The sequence below is a fragment of the Sciurus carolinensis genome, chromosome X (assembly GCF_902686445.1).
Source record: "Sciurus carolinensis chromosome X, mSciCar1.2, whole genome shotgun sequence".
Lineage (NCBI taxonomy): Eukaryota > Metazoa > Chordata > Mammalia > Rodentia > Sciuridae > Sciurus > Sciurus carolinensis.
Window position 1 is genome coordinate 100,099,816 of NC_062232.1, and position 18,581 is coordinate 100,118,396.

The following is an 18,581-nucleotide window of genomic DNA, read 5'->3' on the forward strand; positions in this document are numbered from 1 at the left end:
TCCCAAATACCCTGGGCCTCAACACCTTGATCTTTCACTTTTTCTTTGTTTCTTCCTTTCCAGGTAGGGAGCCAGTGGCAACCATCATTGCTGTAGAGGAAAGAGAAGAGGAAGAAGGTGTACAGAGTGAGCCTGAGCCAGAAGCAGAAGCAGGAGAGGAAGGAGAAGAGGAGGAAGGAGAGGATGAAGATGAAGAAGATGATGATGAAGAGGAGGAGGAGGAAGGAGAAGAAGAAGAGGAAGGAGAAGAACAGGAAGGAGAAGAACAGGAAGGACAAGAGGAAGGAGAAGAACAGGAAGGAGAAGAGGAGGAAGGAGAAGAACAGGAAGGAGAAGAAGAGGAGGGAGAAGAGGAGGAAGGAGAAGAACAGGAAGAAGAAGAAGAGGAAGGAGTAGAGGAAGGAGAAGAACAGGAAGGAGAAGAGGAAGGAGAAGAAGAGCAAGAAGAAGAACAGGAAGGAGAAGAAGAGGAAGGAGAAGAAGGCCACATTGACATCGGTGCTCAGGGCCCAATAGACGACTGGAACCTTGAGGGTGATGGTGCCTGCGGTGGTGGCGAGGAGTACCAGCAGCAGCAGGAGGGAACCCCTGAGGGTGACGGGAGTGTAGTGCCTGAAGACAGGCAGCCACCCCCAAATCACATCCGGTTCACTCAGGGGCAGTTGCAGGAATTAGAGAGCATTTTCCAGTGCAATCAATACCCCACCGGCCCAGCACGGTAAGCAGATTGTCCTGCTGGGTGCCATTTGCTGGGAGCACGTTCTTTGGCTCTCTCCTGGGTCCCTCTCTTCTCTTCCTGAAATAAAAGCCCTCTCCTTGCTGTCCAACCCTTTCTCCTGCATTTGGGTTCTAGGGTGGGAGTGTGGTTATGCCAACTGGGAATATTTTCACGCAGTATTTAAATGAATCAAGCTGGATTCATTTAAACACTGGCAGCACCAGTGTTTAGAAATAAGGTTGTATTAGAACCAGTGTGAAGTATCTGAGGCATATTTGAACAAGTTCAGGATGGAATCTTGCTTTTATTTAAAAATTTGTTAATCTGTTTATTGTGGATTTTTTGGCATTAATTTTTATATTTTTAAATACATTGGAACATTATTTCTCATGATTACTGTTTTTTTGGCCTCCTGGTAAAGTTTGCATCTGAGAGAAGACTGTCCCTAAAGCAAGCCTCAGGGTGGATATTACAGAATAGCACACATGGGGTGGGGGGAGGTTTGATGGGACAAACATTTAAAAACGAACATGAAATGTACTTTGCATATTTTTTTCATCCACTTTGCCAGATGTTTAATATTTGCAATGTTTTCTCCTCAGAAAGGAGATTGCAAGACAGATGGGTGTGACTGAAGCCAGAGTACAGGTCAGTAAATGTGAAAAAAGCAGTTTGGGCCTGCACCGAGGCCCAAGCCTATAATCCCAGTGACTGAGAGAATCACAAGTTCTGGGTCAGCCTCAGCAATGTAGGAAGACCCTGTCTCTAAATAAAAAATAAAAAGGGCTGGGGATGTGACTCACTGGTAAAAAGCACTCCTGGGTCCAGTCCTCAGTACCAATAAATAAATAAATTGGCATGTAGCTTCATGGTAGAGTGCTTCTCTCGAATGTGTGAGGTCTTGGGGATCCCCAGCACTGTAAAACAAAACAAAACAAAAAACCCCAGCAGTTTGACAGAGTAGCCATCAAGAACAACCTGCTTCAGAGTTTGAACACATTGGTCGTGAACAGTGTCATGTTGGTGTATTTTGTTACCTCCTCTATGTTTGGGAAATGAGGTTTGAACTTTGGGGATTTTCTGGGTGGAAAATGAAATAAGAAAGCACCAGCATAAGGAAATTTCCATCTCCAGAGGGAACATGACTTCCTAAAGGAAAAAAAAGTACTGAAGTATTTTTTTGTTCCTTACATACATATATCTTAGTATAAATTATAAATGCATTCTAAATTAGAAGCATACTTATATAGTATATGTACATAAAATATAAATCATACATATGTACATAATAAAGTTCAATTCCTTCTAACACTGATTTCCTTTATGTAGCACTTCTGAATGGAATCATATTGAGGTTAATTCTGACATGTGACTTATTCCAGTTAGTGTACCAAGGAACTCCATGATATCAAATTGTTTAAAACCAAGCATAGGCTTTTTGCTTAAGGAGTAAATTTATAAATATTTAGACACTGGAGTAAGGGAATAATTCACAGCCAGAACACAGCAGATGAGTAACTAATGTGTGTTTAGATAAACCGAGACTGATAGGAACTGGGAGAGCATAAAGTCCAAATGCCTGGTCCTCCTCCTGTTTTCTTTTAATGGTTATTATTGGTGCACTACAATTATTTGTAATAGCAGGTATTCATTGTGGCATTTGAGCAATCTCATTCCCTAGTACCTCCCCTTTCCCTTTCCTCCTCCCTCCCGGGGTCCCCTTCCTCTAGCTCTACTCTACTTTCTCCTGTCCAGCATTTTTTTAAGTGGATTCCATGTGGTGTATATAGACATAGCCTAATTGGGTCGATTTTGTTCCTTAGTACCTCCTCTTGCCTTCCTCTCCACATCTCTACTGAACTCCCTCTGCTTTTGTAAAATCCCTTCTTTGTTCCTTCTCTTTTCTCCCTAGCTTCTGCATTTGAGAGAAAATATTTGACCTTTGACTTTCTGAGTCTGGCTGATTTCACTTAATAGTTTCCAGTTCCATCCATTTTCCTGTAAAAGCCATAATTTCATTTTTTCTTTATGGCTGAGTAATATTCCATTGTGTATATATGCCACATTTTCTTTTTCTTTCTTTTTTTTTTTTTTGGTACTGGGGATCGAACTCAGGGCCTTGTGCTTGCAAGGCAAGCACTCTACCAGCTGAGCTATCTTCCCAACCCGCCACATTTTCTTTATCCACTCATTTGTTGATGGACACCTAAGCTGGCTCCATAACTTGGCTATTGTGAATTGTGCTGCTATAAACATTGGTATGCATGTATCCCTGTAGTATGCTGATTTTAGCCCTTTTGGATAAATACCAAAGAGTGGGATATCTGGGTCATAAGGTAGTTCTGTTCCTAGTCTTTTGCAGAATCTCCATACTGATTTCCATTGTGGTTGTACTAATTTGTAGTTCCACCAACAATGTATGAGTGTACCTTTTCTACCACATCCTGGTCCACCACATCCTCATCAGCATTATTTGGTATTTGTATTCTTGATGATCAGCATTCTTATTGGAGTGAGATGAAGTCTCAGTGGAGGGAGGTTGCTTTTTAAAAAAAATTATTTGCACCTGGATGGAATGTAGTTTTGACTTGCCTTTCCCTGATTTCTAAGGAGGTTGAACATTTCCTTATCTATTTGCTGACCATTTGTAGTTCTTTCGAGAAATGTCTGTTTAGTTCATTTGCCCGTTTACTGATTGGTCCTGCTGCTGTTTTTAAGTACTTGGTAAAATCATACAGAGAGTGGCAGCCCTACATTTTAATTTTCTGGAATATTTTGATGTGTCAGTCTGAAAACATTACTAACATAGTAGGTTGTGTGTTAAGGTAAAGATGGGAAGATGTACAATCTTTGGAAATGTGTCCAAACAACAGACAAACAACTAAATAAAAGAATAATTTTGGACAAATTTCCACTGACCTAAGAAAGGTAGAAGTGCTAGACAACTATTAGAAACAGATGTATGCCTTGGAGAAACTGCACATTCAACTTTTTTTTTGAACCTACCAAATACATTAGTGACTCTTTTTTTTTCTTTTTTTTTTTTTTGCGGTGCTGAGGATTGAACCCAGGGCCTTGTGCTTGTGAGGCAAGCACTCTACCAACTGAGCCATCTCCCCAGCCCCACGAGTAACTCTTGTTGAGCAATTTCTAACACCTATATTTTTTCCTTCCTTTTTGTGGTACTATTATGAAGAAATTTGTTGATAGTGGGGACTGGTTGTCAGTTCAGGCTAGATTCTTACCTGTGATAACATGAAATACTTTCTCATTTGCTCAGACAGTGACAACTAATTTGCATGTCACTGGATTGAAAGGTGATGATTTGGAGGCCATAGAAAACTGTAAGTTGTCTCAAAGGAATATTGGGAAAAGAGAAAAAGAAAGAAAGAAAGATCAGGATGGTATTATGAGCTTTGCTCATGAGAGTATGTGTGGTGATGGGAAGGCGTTGCATCTCAGGTGTGTAGAAAAGCAGCCCCACAAAGCAGGCCACTGAGCACCGGCATCCTAATGCCACAGGCCAGGCTCACAGTCTGGCCTGATTCTGGTTAGAGGACAAGACCTCTACTTTCTCAGTCATGTAACACAAGCTGGGGGAAAAGAAAAAGTGAAGATTTGGTGAGCCGCCTTCCCCTTCTCTGAGTTTACTTAGTGTTCTCTCGATGGGGTTTTGAAGGCATAATAACCCACATGCCACAAATAAGGAAAAAGACAATGCTCTCATCTATTGTCACCCCTTTTGACATGAATATTTCCAAAAAGCTCTTAATAGACATTTTGTAAAGATAGTAAGAGCTGTTTTATGAAGCCAACATTGGGAATAGGGACCTAAATGTGAGCCCATACCATATTTAGCCCACTTTTGGCACTGGTTATGTTTATGAACCTTTGGCCACTGGTGCATTCGAATCTCCCCAAACAAGCACTATTTTATTAGATTTTTCAATGTGTATATTCAAAAGGAGAACTCCAGAGAGGAAGATGGGAGGGGCAAATGAAGCATCAAACAGGAAGAAGAGGTTGTTTTTTCTGTTGTTGTTGTTTTGATACTGGGGATTAAACTCAGAGCTCCATTCCCAGCCCTTTTTATTTTTTATTTTGAGACAGAGCCTCGCTGAGTTGCTGAGGCTAGCCTCAAACTTGCTATCCTCCTGCCTGAGCCTCCTGAGTCACTGAGTTTACAGGCATGTACCACCACACCCAGCAAGAAGATATCCTTTCTCTCATAAGATTGTAGCTTGGGGACTTCCAAAAGGAAAATAAAATGGAAACCTCATTAACTAGGATACTGAGAGGATAGTGCAGTTTAATTGACAGATTTTGCTTTTGGTCTTTAAATAGTTAGCAGGTAATCTTTTTTTGATACCTTCCCTACATTATCATTGACTATCTTCAAAAATGCCTATTTGGATTTTTCTGCTTTAAGATTGAGGATAAGATTAGAAGATCCTACATGAGTAGTAGGGCTAGTTGACTGAAGGTGTCTAACCATGCTGAGCAAACATGTCTGCCATCTCAGAACAGGAGAATCTAGGGAGCTCAGAATCACCAGATCCCAGAAGAGTCTGGAGGGTAGGATGGGTATTAACAGTGTCTCTTCTACAAACTCTTGGCTGGGCAAAGGGTGAATTTGGACTGACTTAGTCTAAATATTCATTACTCCTAAAGTTTAGAATATCAAAACAGAGTCTAGGGCCTCTCCCATCCCAGCAAGGCAGGCTATACATTTCCTGGGGCCATAAGACCAGGCTTCTCTCAGTATCATCTTTTTGATTTTCAAGAAGTTTCATAGAATGAATGACCCCATAGTCGCCCTAGGACACCTTTTGTTTAAAAATCCTACTGAGGTGGGTGCGTTGGCACATGTCTGTAATCCTGGCAACTTGGGAGGCTGAGGCAGGAGGATTACAATTTTGAGGCCTGACTCAGCAACTTAGACCCTGTCTCAAAAAATATTTTTAAGGGGCTAGAGATGCAGCTTAATGGTACTGGGTTCCATGTCCTGTATCCCCCCAAATCCTATTGATTATTTCTTTACACGGAAGATGTGCTTTTCCTCAAAGTGGGGGTCATTACCCCTGGTATGACTCTAAAAGGCACACCCTTTTCATCAAGTGCAGCTCAGCTTCTCTACAACCAGGGTGACACTTAACTAGTGAGTAGGGGTGGTGGCAGCTGGATAGTGGATGGTTAACCATCAGGGAACAGATAGAGCAATCATAGCAATAGCTGCAGGGACCAAGTCCAATTCATCAGCTATAAGTGCACAGTATTAAAGGAAGGAGGAGAGAGTCAAAGCAATAAGCCAAGCCAGAGCTTGGCATGTAGTTGGAGCTCACTAGGAGAGAGTTGTGGTGTTAACTTTCCTAAGATATTTAGCCATAAGGAAGTAGCTTCTGATGCAGTTGAAAATGATAAGGACATATGGAGTCAAGTGTTGTGTCGTTTTGCCTATGATGACATTAAGTGCTCGTTATACTAAATCAATCCTTTTCTCTCTCTCTCTCTCTTTCTCTCTCTCTCTCTCTCTCTCTCTCTCTCTCTCTCTCTCTCTCTCTCTCTCTCTCTTTTTCTCGTTTAAGGTTTGGTTCAAGAACAGGAGAGCCAGGTGGAGGAGACGTCATAGGACACCAAGATTCAGAAATGTGCCCTTCATATGCCCAGGCCACCCTGTCACTGTAATCACCAGTGGCCCCTATAATACCATGTTTGTTCTGAAGCCTGATGGGACGTGGGTTCGTCTGGAGCCACTGCCGCTCTGGCCACCTCTGTTTCCCCTGCCACCCTTGATGCCTGTGCCGCCCATGATGCACCTGCCTCCTCTTATTCACCTGCCACATCTGATTCACCTGCCACCGCCCATGCCACCCTATCCTCATCTGTTCTTGCCTCCTGTGCCTTTGTTTGTTCCGCCTTTGCCTCCCTTTGGCCTGGCTTCATTTAACTTGGTCTCTGTTGTCTTTGCCAACAATTCATTTGTAGTCCCCATTTACTAAGGGGATCTATGTGACCTGTATTTTCCAAAGCACTTTGTGACCAGATACAAATTTTTCATAGCATGCCATCAAGAACAATTTGCCAAATGCCTGTCAGATGTGTTAAATAAGTTTAAATTCATTGACCCATTTAGCACATGTTTTTGCATTTCAATAAAGATATGAGACTATGTTTGTTTGTTTTGTGTGTCACTTGGGATTAGATGGAAAGTGTCATTCAAACCAAAGGTGAGGAGGCTTCTGTTCACATGCAGTGGGATCACCATTGGACTGTGCAACCATACAAGCTTCCCAAGTGTCCTTGGAAGGTTTACAAAGACACACACATCTTCTTCCATTACCCTCCACCACTCCATACTCACCCCATCCTACCCCATGGAGGCCACATGCATGTATAAGATGTGGGGAGCATGGGTCCCTCAAGAAGAATAGGATTTCAGGGCAGAGCCAAGATCCATTCATGCTGATGAGCTCAGGCCCAACAGACTCTAGGGGAAGCTGTCTAGGGGCTACTCCTGGGGCTTTAGAGCCAGGCACTTACCCTGTGCCCTCCAAATTCTATTCACTGCTCTCCTCTTTTTGTGGAGGAGACATGGGAATTGAATCCATGCTTGCAGGAGGGTCCTGCCTCTTTAAAGGAAACAAAAGGATACTTCATCCAGGTAAGGTTGGGGCTTTTTTCTCTTTCCTGTCCATTACCCCCAAGACAGGAAGCACTTAATATTACACCTTACCCAACTCAGAAGTTGACTATAACACCTTCAAATGCTTTCTCTCACTTTAAACATCTTTTCAAGAACCCTAGTTCTAGCTAATTAAACCCTGAAAGGGGACCTCTTGGTTCAGTGCTGTTGGAAGTAAGGAGATGGTCCCTGGGAAATGATGGAATAATCCTTTCACTTAAATGAAGCATCTAGACCTTGGCTTTGTTTATGCTATCTTCATGCAAAACTGCCAAGGTGGAAAACAACCAAAACAAAATGAAAGTATTGAGAAGGAAACCAATCCCACTTTTGAAAATCATTAAGTTCTCTTTAGCAATGCCAGGCTTCGTAAAGATAGTTTTCCATTCAAAGTGCAAATGGAATTTATGACACTGAATTATGCACTTTATAATGGTTGTAATAGCAAAACTTGTTAATTATGTTTTACCACAGCAAAAGAAAAGAAAAACATACCACTAAAATTTAAAAAGAAATTAATTGGGAACACTATGGCCATAGTGTAAAGTGATTGCCATGTCTTCAGATAAGGAGCCATGGATCTTCCAGAATTTACTCTCATGGGAATTAATCATAGGCCATTTTCACAATGCTTATGTTTCCAGTCTGAAGGAAAGTTCTGGTGGGAATGCACGTATTTTTTGCTTACCTGTCACTGTTCTTCATTGCTTTTTTTTCTCCTACCTTTATAATTGTGGGCATCAAGAGTCAGCAAAGCAATTGCTTATAATGTGCAACATTTGCAGATAGGAATTCATTACTAGACCAGAGGCCTCAGATCCTGGGGATTAGTGAGGAACGTCCATGAATGCACTTTGTATTCATGTGTTTTTTTAGTCAAGAGGAGACTGTTGTTGCTTTTTCTTTTGTTGTTGTTTTGCTATTTTTCCCATTGTATTGTGCTTTGTCAGAATACCCTTTCACTTAAAAAACGTAGTAAATAAATTGAAAGGGAACTTGAACCACATATCATTGAGGTAGTATAGTATTTGATGGAACTTGTTCAAGGTGTTGGGTAGGGAACAGGTTACAATTTCCATATGCTAGGGCATATTGGTAGAGTTAGTTCTCCATCTTTTTATTAGTAGTTTGCATCTGTTACATTCTTTACTCTGTGGCAAGCAATTAAATGATTTTCTTGGATGATTTTATTTGATGGTCACACACTATTAGGATTTCCTAATAATGAGGTACTAGTATCTCCATTTAAAGAAGAGGAAATGTGGGCTGGGGAGATAGCACAGTTGGTAAAGTGCTTGCCTTACAAGCACAGGGTCCTGGGTTTGATCCCCAGCACTACAAAAAAAAAAAAAAAAAAGAGGAAATGTTTGCCCACTGTCTCCAAGTTAATAAGAGGACCAGGATTGGAAGTCAAGTCTGTCTGCTTTGTGAAACTGAATACAGTGGTCATGCACTGGGTTTGTCAAGTTAGAGCAGCCTGACTTCCTATCCTAGTTCTGTCACTTCCCAGATTTCATTCTGGGACTACTTACCTAATCTCTATGATTTCATCATCCTTCCCTATAAGATGAGAATATTATGTCATCGAATTGATGAGAAGAAAAAATGACATAATATACATAAGTGGCCTTCCACAATGCCCAGTCACAGAGCAAGCATAAATACATTTTCTACTATTGTTCCATATTTTCTCCTATGGTCATATTATAACCTTTTGTTGTGGGGGGTCTCTCGGCCACATCCTGCGTGGATGAGAAAAGGGTTAACTGCCAGAGGATGTTGTTGGCTATAAATCAATCAATTACCCATAAACTTATCTAATCAATAAACACATGAGAACCAATACTCCTTTTAAATGAGAGGGAGTGTGACAAGTCTGGCCATACCAGCTCTGGCCTCTAACAACATGGAGTAGCCCAACTCTCCTTTATTTTATAGTCACACAGGTAAAAGGGCCTGGAACAGAAGGGGCTCCTCCTGTGATGAACAGGATAGGGTGGAGTTAGGGGAGCCATTTTCTTAGGGGGACTATTCCAGAAGGAGACAGGGAACCATTCCCACAGCACCACATACTCCCCAGTAGTCTGGGTCAGACTTCCCTATCTGCCAGTTCGGGGAAGTCAGGCCTCTGTGTCATGAGGTTTGACCTAGTCTGATTCTGCTAAATAAGAATAGTTGTTATTTGGAATGGAGGTCCCACTGAGGGTGAGGACAGCGATGTCTCCCAATAAACACAGACATTGGAGACCTGGCTCGGAAGGCACAGATCTAATTTTACTTATGATTATACAAGACATATATAGGCACATTATCCAATCAGATTAAGATGCTTGTTAAAACATAACAGAACCAATCTATAGGTAAGCTATATGTCGTACTAATGTAAACAAACCAAGTATCTCTAAGTGATTCTGTCCAGCAACAAGTCTGAGAAAAAGGACTGGGGGATGGCAAGCTCCAGCACACAGCATGAGGCGAGGCAGCAGGGCAAACTCACATCACAGCTTGTTGGGATGCCTGCTAAGTGAGGCTTTCCCTCAGCTCGTAGCTCAGCCTCAGTAACTGCAAAGGCCTACAATCCATGGCGAGTCTTCACCATTTCCTCAGTTTCTCCATTCAGGCTGTTAGGTTTATTTAAACCATGGTGTCAGTAACTGCTATCAAATAAGCTTGAGGAATGTTCCCTACAAAGGATGGCTCCCCACATCTCCCAATTATTTATTTTTTTTAAATGCAAATGATGGGCAGTTATTTTGCTCCAGATCTTGGTTCTGAGAGCTGCTCTGAGGTCCCAGTTCTTGGTTCTGAGGGTATGGTAACCTATTATCATGATACAAAAAGAATTAGTAGCAAACATATCATTCCAACATTATACCACCCAATTTAGGAAGTATTTGATTTACCAGAAATGCAGAGTCCATGAGACCAATTTTACCTTTTGAATATCCTGAATGTGGTGATACGATTTTATAAGATCCAGACTATTATTACTGCTATGTCAAATGTCCATTAGATGATTCTAAATGATCTCTTAGTCCCATTGGGAAGTGTGATATTAATTGTATCAATTCAGACATGCTTATAGTCATTATGGCATTTAAGCCTTTGTTTAAATTGGAGAGCAAAAGGCTCATTACTGATATTTGTAACAGTAGTTGTTAAAGCATTTGATTTGATCTCATCCTATTAATACTTAACTTTCAAGAACCATAGCATCTTAAGAGAAAGAATCATGCCCCTAGATATAATGAATGTGGGAACAGATAGAAACCTAGAAGAATACATTAAAATATATAGGAACTAAATTATCATCAAAGAAATAACAAAATATAAATGTGAATTATTCATCTTTCTATTGTAATATCAATCAGTTTTTGGATTCTAATTTGGTCTTTATTACATGGTTATTAGCAGTACAAAGTAATATCCAAATAATATGGAATAGTCCAAATTACATGGAGTTTCAAAAATCAGAATGATTATATATCTAATCTTATTTTGTATTCTGAAAATAGTTTTAAACTACTCAATTATTTGCCTAGTTCCTTAATCTTTCATTGTATTAAAAATTCAGATTAAATATGGTTGCTTGTAAATTCTGTTTAAGAAGTAAAAGTGAAACATATTTACTGGCAATGTTGCCATGTTAGGCCTTTCTGGCTTTAAATCTTCTAGAGGAAGGTATTTTGATATAACTCTTTTATCAACATTTGAAGATCAATCCAAAAACATATCCATCACCTTTAGAGATAACATGTAGCATTGGCAAGACATTTGTATACTTTATCCATTTAGGAAAGGTGCCAGATTCTATTGCAGAACAATTAAGGCAGTAAGACATTGGTTGATATTTTACAGAAATGACTGACATTTTATGAGAAAGTTCCATTCTAATAACAACATAAATCCTAAGTTCCAAGGGCCAGTATAATTGACTGGCCTAGGTATTTCTTATGCTGTCTTTTTCTTAAAGGTTACCTCTAGACAGCCAGAGAGCCTATCATGGGACCAGCATATAGATAAGTTTCCATTGCAGCCAGTACAGTCAAATCCAGTCACATGGATGGGTGTAATGTATCTTGTAAAACCTCCCATCATATGAATATCATCTGTAAATACTGGGATTGATTCTCCAGTCCACATCATTGGGTGTATTAAAGGTGGATCTGGGAAACGGGTCCAACAGATTTCCCATATATTTCACTTGCCTGAGAGCTCAATAGAGCTAGCATATAAATATTGTGGTTGGAGATTTAAGATCTCCTTATTGTAAAATCTGGTGCATTCTATTGTTCCATGTGTCACTTAATATCATATTTTTAGAAAATATTTTTTGAAATTAAGTGGGTTTACATAGGGATCTATTTCCCCCTTTTTATTTTTGTTTTTTTTTTAAATTGTAGAAGAAGATTGCTATAAACTGGAGCATTATTAACCTCAAATTGTAGAAAATGTCCTAGCATTGTACAAATATTTAAACCATAATAAGTGACTTAATAAATATTTCTATTTGGCCAGGAAGATTAAAGTTATTAAAGTCAATGTTGTTAAGTTGAAAAAGGCATTATAATAAAAGAAAAAGGGCCCAGTTTCCACCAAATATACTGTTGGGGTCTTAAGCCCCTTGCTCTTCTCGACCAGCGACAAGGAAAGGGGACACTCCCCAACAAGGTCAGACCGGGAAAGGTCGGGCCGACTGACCACCCACTCCCAGCCCTCCAGGCGGAGGACAATCAGACGTGTCAGGGAGACCAGTCACAGCAGGAACTCTTTTATTGAGGAAGTCACACAGCTTTTATGTAGGGTGGAGGCTAGGCGGGAACCAATCAGCTTAAAGGTCAGCAAGGCATGGGGGTCACGTAGGTGAGAGTCCCACAGGACTACATGGCAAGCAGGAGCTGATCACGTTCGCGGAACTGTTGTTAACCAATCCCTGACGGTGGTCCAATTTATCGTCATTAACTATTGAAACCGCCTTTGAGGCCTTGTTCTTGCTCACTCACCAGGGAGTAAGGAGTAAGCCTGAGTTAGTTAACGTGTCATTAGTCCCAACGATATACAATTTGATTTTGTCTCTAGTAGTGGACTGAGTTATATAACTATAAAATGGAGTCAGCAGACATTGAAAATTAGTCTCATGACATGTTTGTTCTATTGGTAATGGCCTTATTATTCTAAATTAACTTAAACTAATAGAATAGCATTGGTAGTATCTGTCAGGGTAGTGATTCAATAAATTATTTAAAAAGTCTTAGAATTTATGTCATTGATCTAGGAATTATATTTTAAGGGGTCTATGTAAAGATAATCCTTATGTACAAAGATATAGTTGTATGAATATCTTTAATAACCTTGTTTTTAAAGTAGTAAAAATAATCCAAATGTCCAACATAGGGTTTTGGATAAATGAACTATATGACAAAAATCTGGCATTAAAAGTAATGTAAAAGAATACCAATAATGTGCAATCTAAAATAATGTTATAAACTTTGAAATTAACAATATAATTGTGTATGTAAAAAATATGTATATCTCTGAGCTTATGTGTGGAAAGCAGTTTAGAAGATTATTCAGTAAATGTTAATAATAGTTGTTAGAACCTCAAAAAAAATTTTTATTTGTACTTAATTTTTCCTAAGTGGGTCTCTTGACAAAATCTGGGGAACATACCCTAATCTTGAAACCATCTTTAACCTCTTTGTCTGAATATTATTTCATAAAACCTTCATATATAATTCTTTGGATTAATATAAATGAAGTAGCATAATCTAATATCACATCTGAAACATGAAACATGAAGCCAGAACTGGGGACAGGCAGTTAGTGTAGAAATAGGGGATTGGGTCAGATAGAGGAAATGGAGGCCATGAAAGCCATCTGCCTCTGGAAGCTGGAGACTGCCCTGGGAGAATGGAAAGTCAAGGACCTGCAGAGCCTATTGATAACCAAATTTACCTGCCCTTGTCGGGGACTGCAAGCAAGGAGCTGCTAATCAATGCCCCCTGGGCCCTTGCCTGGCTGAATCACTTTTGCCTCCCCCTGCCCCATCAGCTTCTCACTTTTTACATCTCACCTGCAAAACCAGGCCTAGTCACATAGGCAGGAAGGACAGAGATAAGGGGGAAAGAACGGGAGAATAAAACCTATAAAAAGGACAAGATTTGCTCAATCTGGTGGATTCCACCCGGGAGAAGTCTGCTTTTACTTTTTTTTTAATAAAGTTTCTTACTTTCTACTCCACACTTGCTTGGCGTGCTTCTCTGGCATTATACTTCAACACCTGAGGAAGCAGGACTCGTCACTAGTAAACGGCGGTATCAAACAGACAAGCCAAGAGCTTCTATCCCCTCTTGGGAGAAGGTCTCAAAATACTTCTAAATCCCATATTGTTAGCCTTTAAATAAGGCCAGTATCTCCTGAATGTCCTATAAAAATATAGCTAAGTTTACTTCTTAGTGTAGAGAGTAACATAAAAAGTGTATAACATATTTATTTAATTTTAAAATATTAAGTTATATAATTAATTTATTAATTAATTTATCATTATATGTTTGTAAGAGATCCTTGTTGAAAAAGCTTTAGTTTGGAGAGCATCAGCTTAGTAAAATGTCCCTTTAAATCTTACATTTTAAAAATTTCTTTATCTGGAAATCGAGGATATAATTAACATAACAAATCAGTACTAATCACCACAGTTAATTAAAATATAACTATTGATGTTTTTATATTAATCAAATTTGATTTTTAAAGAGAAATTTGAAATTTGGAATGGAAGGTGGTATTTTAAAATAACAATTATTGTTTAACCAAATTGTATAAACCATAATGTCTTTGAAATTAGCTTTTTTTTAAATAATAGAAATTCAACAGGCATAAGAAACTATTTTATTAGAATGAGAAATTAATGTTTTAAGTATTTTCTTTTTCTTCTGTCCTTTAGGTAGAAGGTCCAATTAATAGGGGTTTGTGAAAAGACCGTATCTATATTTGTAACTACCCTTTATGAGAGAAACCTAGTAGATTTTAAAGAATAAAAAACTTTAAATAACCTTAGCTGATTGTGTTAATTATATATAGCCAATTTCATTAATATATATAGCCAATTATACATAACCAATTTAATCACATGTAAATCTTTTGAAAATTATTTTGTACAAATTTTGTTTTAATTTACTCAAGTTATAGTCTTCTATTTTGTCAGGTGAAAAAAGAATTTTTTAGACACTTATACATCACACTTGATAGTTTAGCATCTTGGTTCTCAATGAGAACATACAGAATAAAGGAACTTTAGACCTTCTTTATATTAACCAAATTACAAATATGTCTAATGCTTAAATATATTTTAGTTAAAGAGTACCTGACGTTTTCATATTTAGTAGATGATGTTCCAATCAATGATCTTTTAGCATCCCATCCTTGTAAAGCAATTATCTCCTGTAATAAAAGCTTAGATAATTAATTTCATTTACCTCAAATTAGATTGACTTATTCTTAACTGTAAAGGTTAAGACATGAAATGAACATAGATAAGAACATTAATTATTTCTTTCCTGTTGAAGAAAACCATTAGAAACAAGGGATATAGATCTTAAATATTATAGAATTTGTTAGGGTAACTGGCGCAAATATCCACGAGAGACGCGGCTCTGAGTTCAAGCAAAGGTTTATTGACAGAGTCTGCCAGGCTGCCCCTCTGCAAGGAGCAGCAACCTGCAGGAAAAACTTCTAAACTACATAGTCATGTACAATGGAGTAGTTAGAAAATATGAATCCATATGTTGTGCAAACATAAATAATCATGTCATGAATTGTTTTCTACAGTTTGGAAGGTGCTATTTGTGTTTCCACTCCCCACTCCACATTCCCAGAGCTGTGCTTCCCAGGGAAAATGAGTGACAGAGAAAGTAAATGAGATGAAGTAAATAAAAATGAGAGGATTTAAAAAATTTTTTTTTAGTTGTTGAATGACCTTTATTTTATTTACTTATATGTGGTGCTGAGGATGGAACCCAGTGCCTCACACATGCTAGGCAATCGCTCTACCCCTGAGCCACAACCCTGGCCCCCATTGAGAGGAATTTTAAAAGTGATCAGTGTGGCTATTCCACTGTAGTAAAGATTCGTCTGTGTTTTAGCAGTGATAGTGATGATGGGGCTATGGGAATAAAAAAGTTCTATAATTTAAATATATACACTGAGATATTTAGTGATGAAATGATGCAGTGTCTTTATTTGCGTCAACATAATCCCATGTTGGGTGGGGAGAATTGAATGTGATTGATGACTACTTGATGGTTCATCTAATAATTCTCTCTCCTTTTGTATACATTGAAAGTTTTCCATAATTTTTTTTTTTTTAAAAAAGATTAATGGTTGAAAACTGAGATGCTGAAAGAGCCATACAGGTAACATACTGATGAAAATAAGTGGGGACTGTGGCAAACTGGGAAAGGATTTGTCTTCTCCAAAGGTGACTTGTCAATACTTGGCTCCAACTCAGTTTTGCTGGGCAGGAATGTGGGACCCAGAGATGGCATATTTTCCAGTTTATGGAGAATGGCCAATAAAGCAAATGTTTATATGAGCCAGGCACAGTGGTGTACTGTGTTCTGTAATCCCAGCAACTAAGGAGGCTGAGGCAGGAGGATCTCAAATTTGAGGCCAGCCTCAGCAATTTAATGAGACCCTAAACAACTTAGTAAGACTCTGCCTCAAAATTAAATTTTAAAAGGGCTGGGGATATCGCTCAGTGGTAAAGTGCCCCTGGGTTCAATTCCCAGTACCAAAAATAAGTATGTACATAAAACCCTCTATTTCTTAAATCTGAGGAATCAATTCAAATATGTTTTATTGAAAAGTGTGCTAGTCATCCAAAATAGGTCTGCAGACCAGATACAAGATGCAGCTGCCAATATTCAACCTCTGCCTGAGAAGATAATTTTAGGCAATTGTGAAAACTCTGGAGCAGTAGAATATAATTGCAAGCAATTCTAAATCCAGTGGTCTTAGAATGCTGTCATGCTGCTCTTGTTTCCTCATTATGTGTTCTACTCCCATACATGCTTCATTCTCTGTTCTTAACCCTGCCTGTGGATTTCTCTAGCTTTATCCTTCACTCTTTTTAAAAATATTTTTAGTTGTAGATGGACACAATACCTTTATATTATTTATTTATTTGTTTTTACGTGGTGCTGAGAATCGAACCCAGTACCTCACACTTGCTAGGTAAGTGCTCAACCACTGAGCCACAACCCCAGCCCCAGTCTTCATTCTTATTACCTAATAATCATCCCAAATCCCTGAACTCTGAGAACCAGGGCATTAAAACTGTCTAAGACAGACAATCTCCTGATCACAAATCAGGCTTTAGGCATCACCTAGCTCAGACTTTCTTTTTTGGACATTTTGTAGATCATCTTAATAATAAACAGGTTGCTTGAAAGAAACTTAAGAAACATTATGTCTCACCTGGTAAGGTAAAAGACTGGGAAGAGCCTTTTCCTAAGAAGGAAAAGGGGATTTTATGGAGCTAAAATCTCTTTTGGTTAAGAAACATTTTTTTGTTCTTGAAATTCAGTAGTTCTTTCAATCTTTTAAATATCTATATCTATACATCTTTCTCTCTATATATAAATATATGTATATATATAAAAGATTAATGGTTGAAAACTGAGATGCTGACAAAGCCATACAGGTAACACATCTATTTTTAGTTGTACAACCCCAGTGCTCAATCTAATACTTTTTATGTTGTAAAAGCATATGTAATATGATCTGATTTCATTAAATCCTCTTTGTATACAGGCATCCATTAATCTTTCTTCACCTTTGTTTACATCCAGATGTCTGTGAGAATATTGACCAATGCCAACCTCGATTATTTCTTTTTCTTTTTTTTTTTTTTTTTTTTTTTTGTGATGCTGGGGATTGGACCCAGGGCCTTGTGCATGTGAGGCAAGCACTCTACCAACTGAGCTATAGTCCCAGCCCACTCCATTATTTCTTGATTGTCAACTATGGGTAGATTTGTTCTTTTTTGGACTTCTATGAATCGTTCAGATTTTTATAATGACCAATTATGCTTTTTTGACTACAGTGAAGTATTACCTTTAAAAGCTAAGGGACAAGGGAGTAGGGATCATAAACTGAAGTTGAATTCAATGTATGTATGAGTTTGTTGGGATGAACTCACCTACTATGCCTAACTATAAAGCTCTAATAAAACAACAACAAAAAGTCAATCCATCAACTTTTTTATTTCATTGATTTCAAATAATGCCAAATAAACTTGAACTGCCAGATAAAATACAGGACTGACAGATAAAGAATGATTAATATTTTTATAATTCCCTTGCAAATATTGGTTTGGATAACCTTATTCCAAAATGCATTTTTTTCTGCAATACAAATTTAATGCGGGCTATGTATTTTTGTTTTATTTGCTAAATCTTGCAACTGTAAAATAATGATATTGTCAGCTACTTAGGGAATTTTAAAATAATTTGTTCTTTTTCTTGGTGACTAATTGTGACTTTAATTCAGGAAAAAATCAGACAATATACGTGCTGTCAAATTGGGTCTTGGGGGTGTGCATGCACACACACACACACACACACACACTCAGCATCCAAGTTTTATACATCTCAGAATTCTTCCTGCTGTTACCAAAAAACTCAGTCCTTATCCCCAGTGAGGATATGGTTTTGAGAAAAAAGAAAAAGAAACTTCATTGCTTTGCTAGCAAAGGAGAAACACGGGACAGTGGCCCCAGAGGTTGTGATTCTGCCCTTCCAGGGGAACCAAGGGTTTTTAAAGAGGTGATTCAAATGTTACATTCTAGGTGGGTCCTGAGGTTGGGGTGTGTGTTCATAATTCACTTGTTAATTTGGAAGATAGCCATTTCTCAGATCTTCTGGGTCATCCCTAAAGTCTGAATTGCTGTGTTCCTTTGGTGGGTGTGTGCTCAAGGGGCCTAGGATAGGGTAGAAGGGAGGGGGAGAGGGGGAAGAGAAAAAAATAAAACATTCATTTTGAAACGAGCCTCAGTAGTAGAGCAGTAACTATATTCAAAATGAGAAGTGGATCAGTTACACTTAGTATTTCCATACAGTGAACCACACTGTGCTCCTTGGAAATTACTTCCCACTTGGTCATGCCGCATTACAGCTGAGCCCAATC

The 18,581-nt window shown here is 38.6% G+C and overlaps 1 protein-coding gene across 1 annotated transcript; it reads left to right on the top strand.

Moving 5' to 3' along the window:
* Window positions 1-452: 452 nt before the first annotated feature.
* LOC124971629 (homeobox protein ESX1-like) lies at window positions 453-6,717 on the top strand (the record flags this gene model as incomplete). Its single annotated transcript, XM_047535304.1, has 3 exons — window positions 453-718; window positions 1,321-1,366; window positions 6,304-6,717. Coding segments are annotated over 3 exons (726 nt in total), but the record flags the coding sequence as incomplete, so codon positions are not given.
* Between the last annotated feature and the right edge of the window lie 11,864 nt (window positions 6,718-18,581).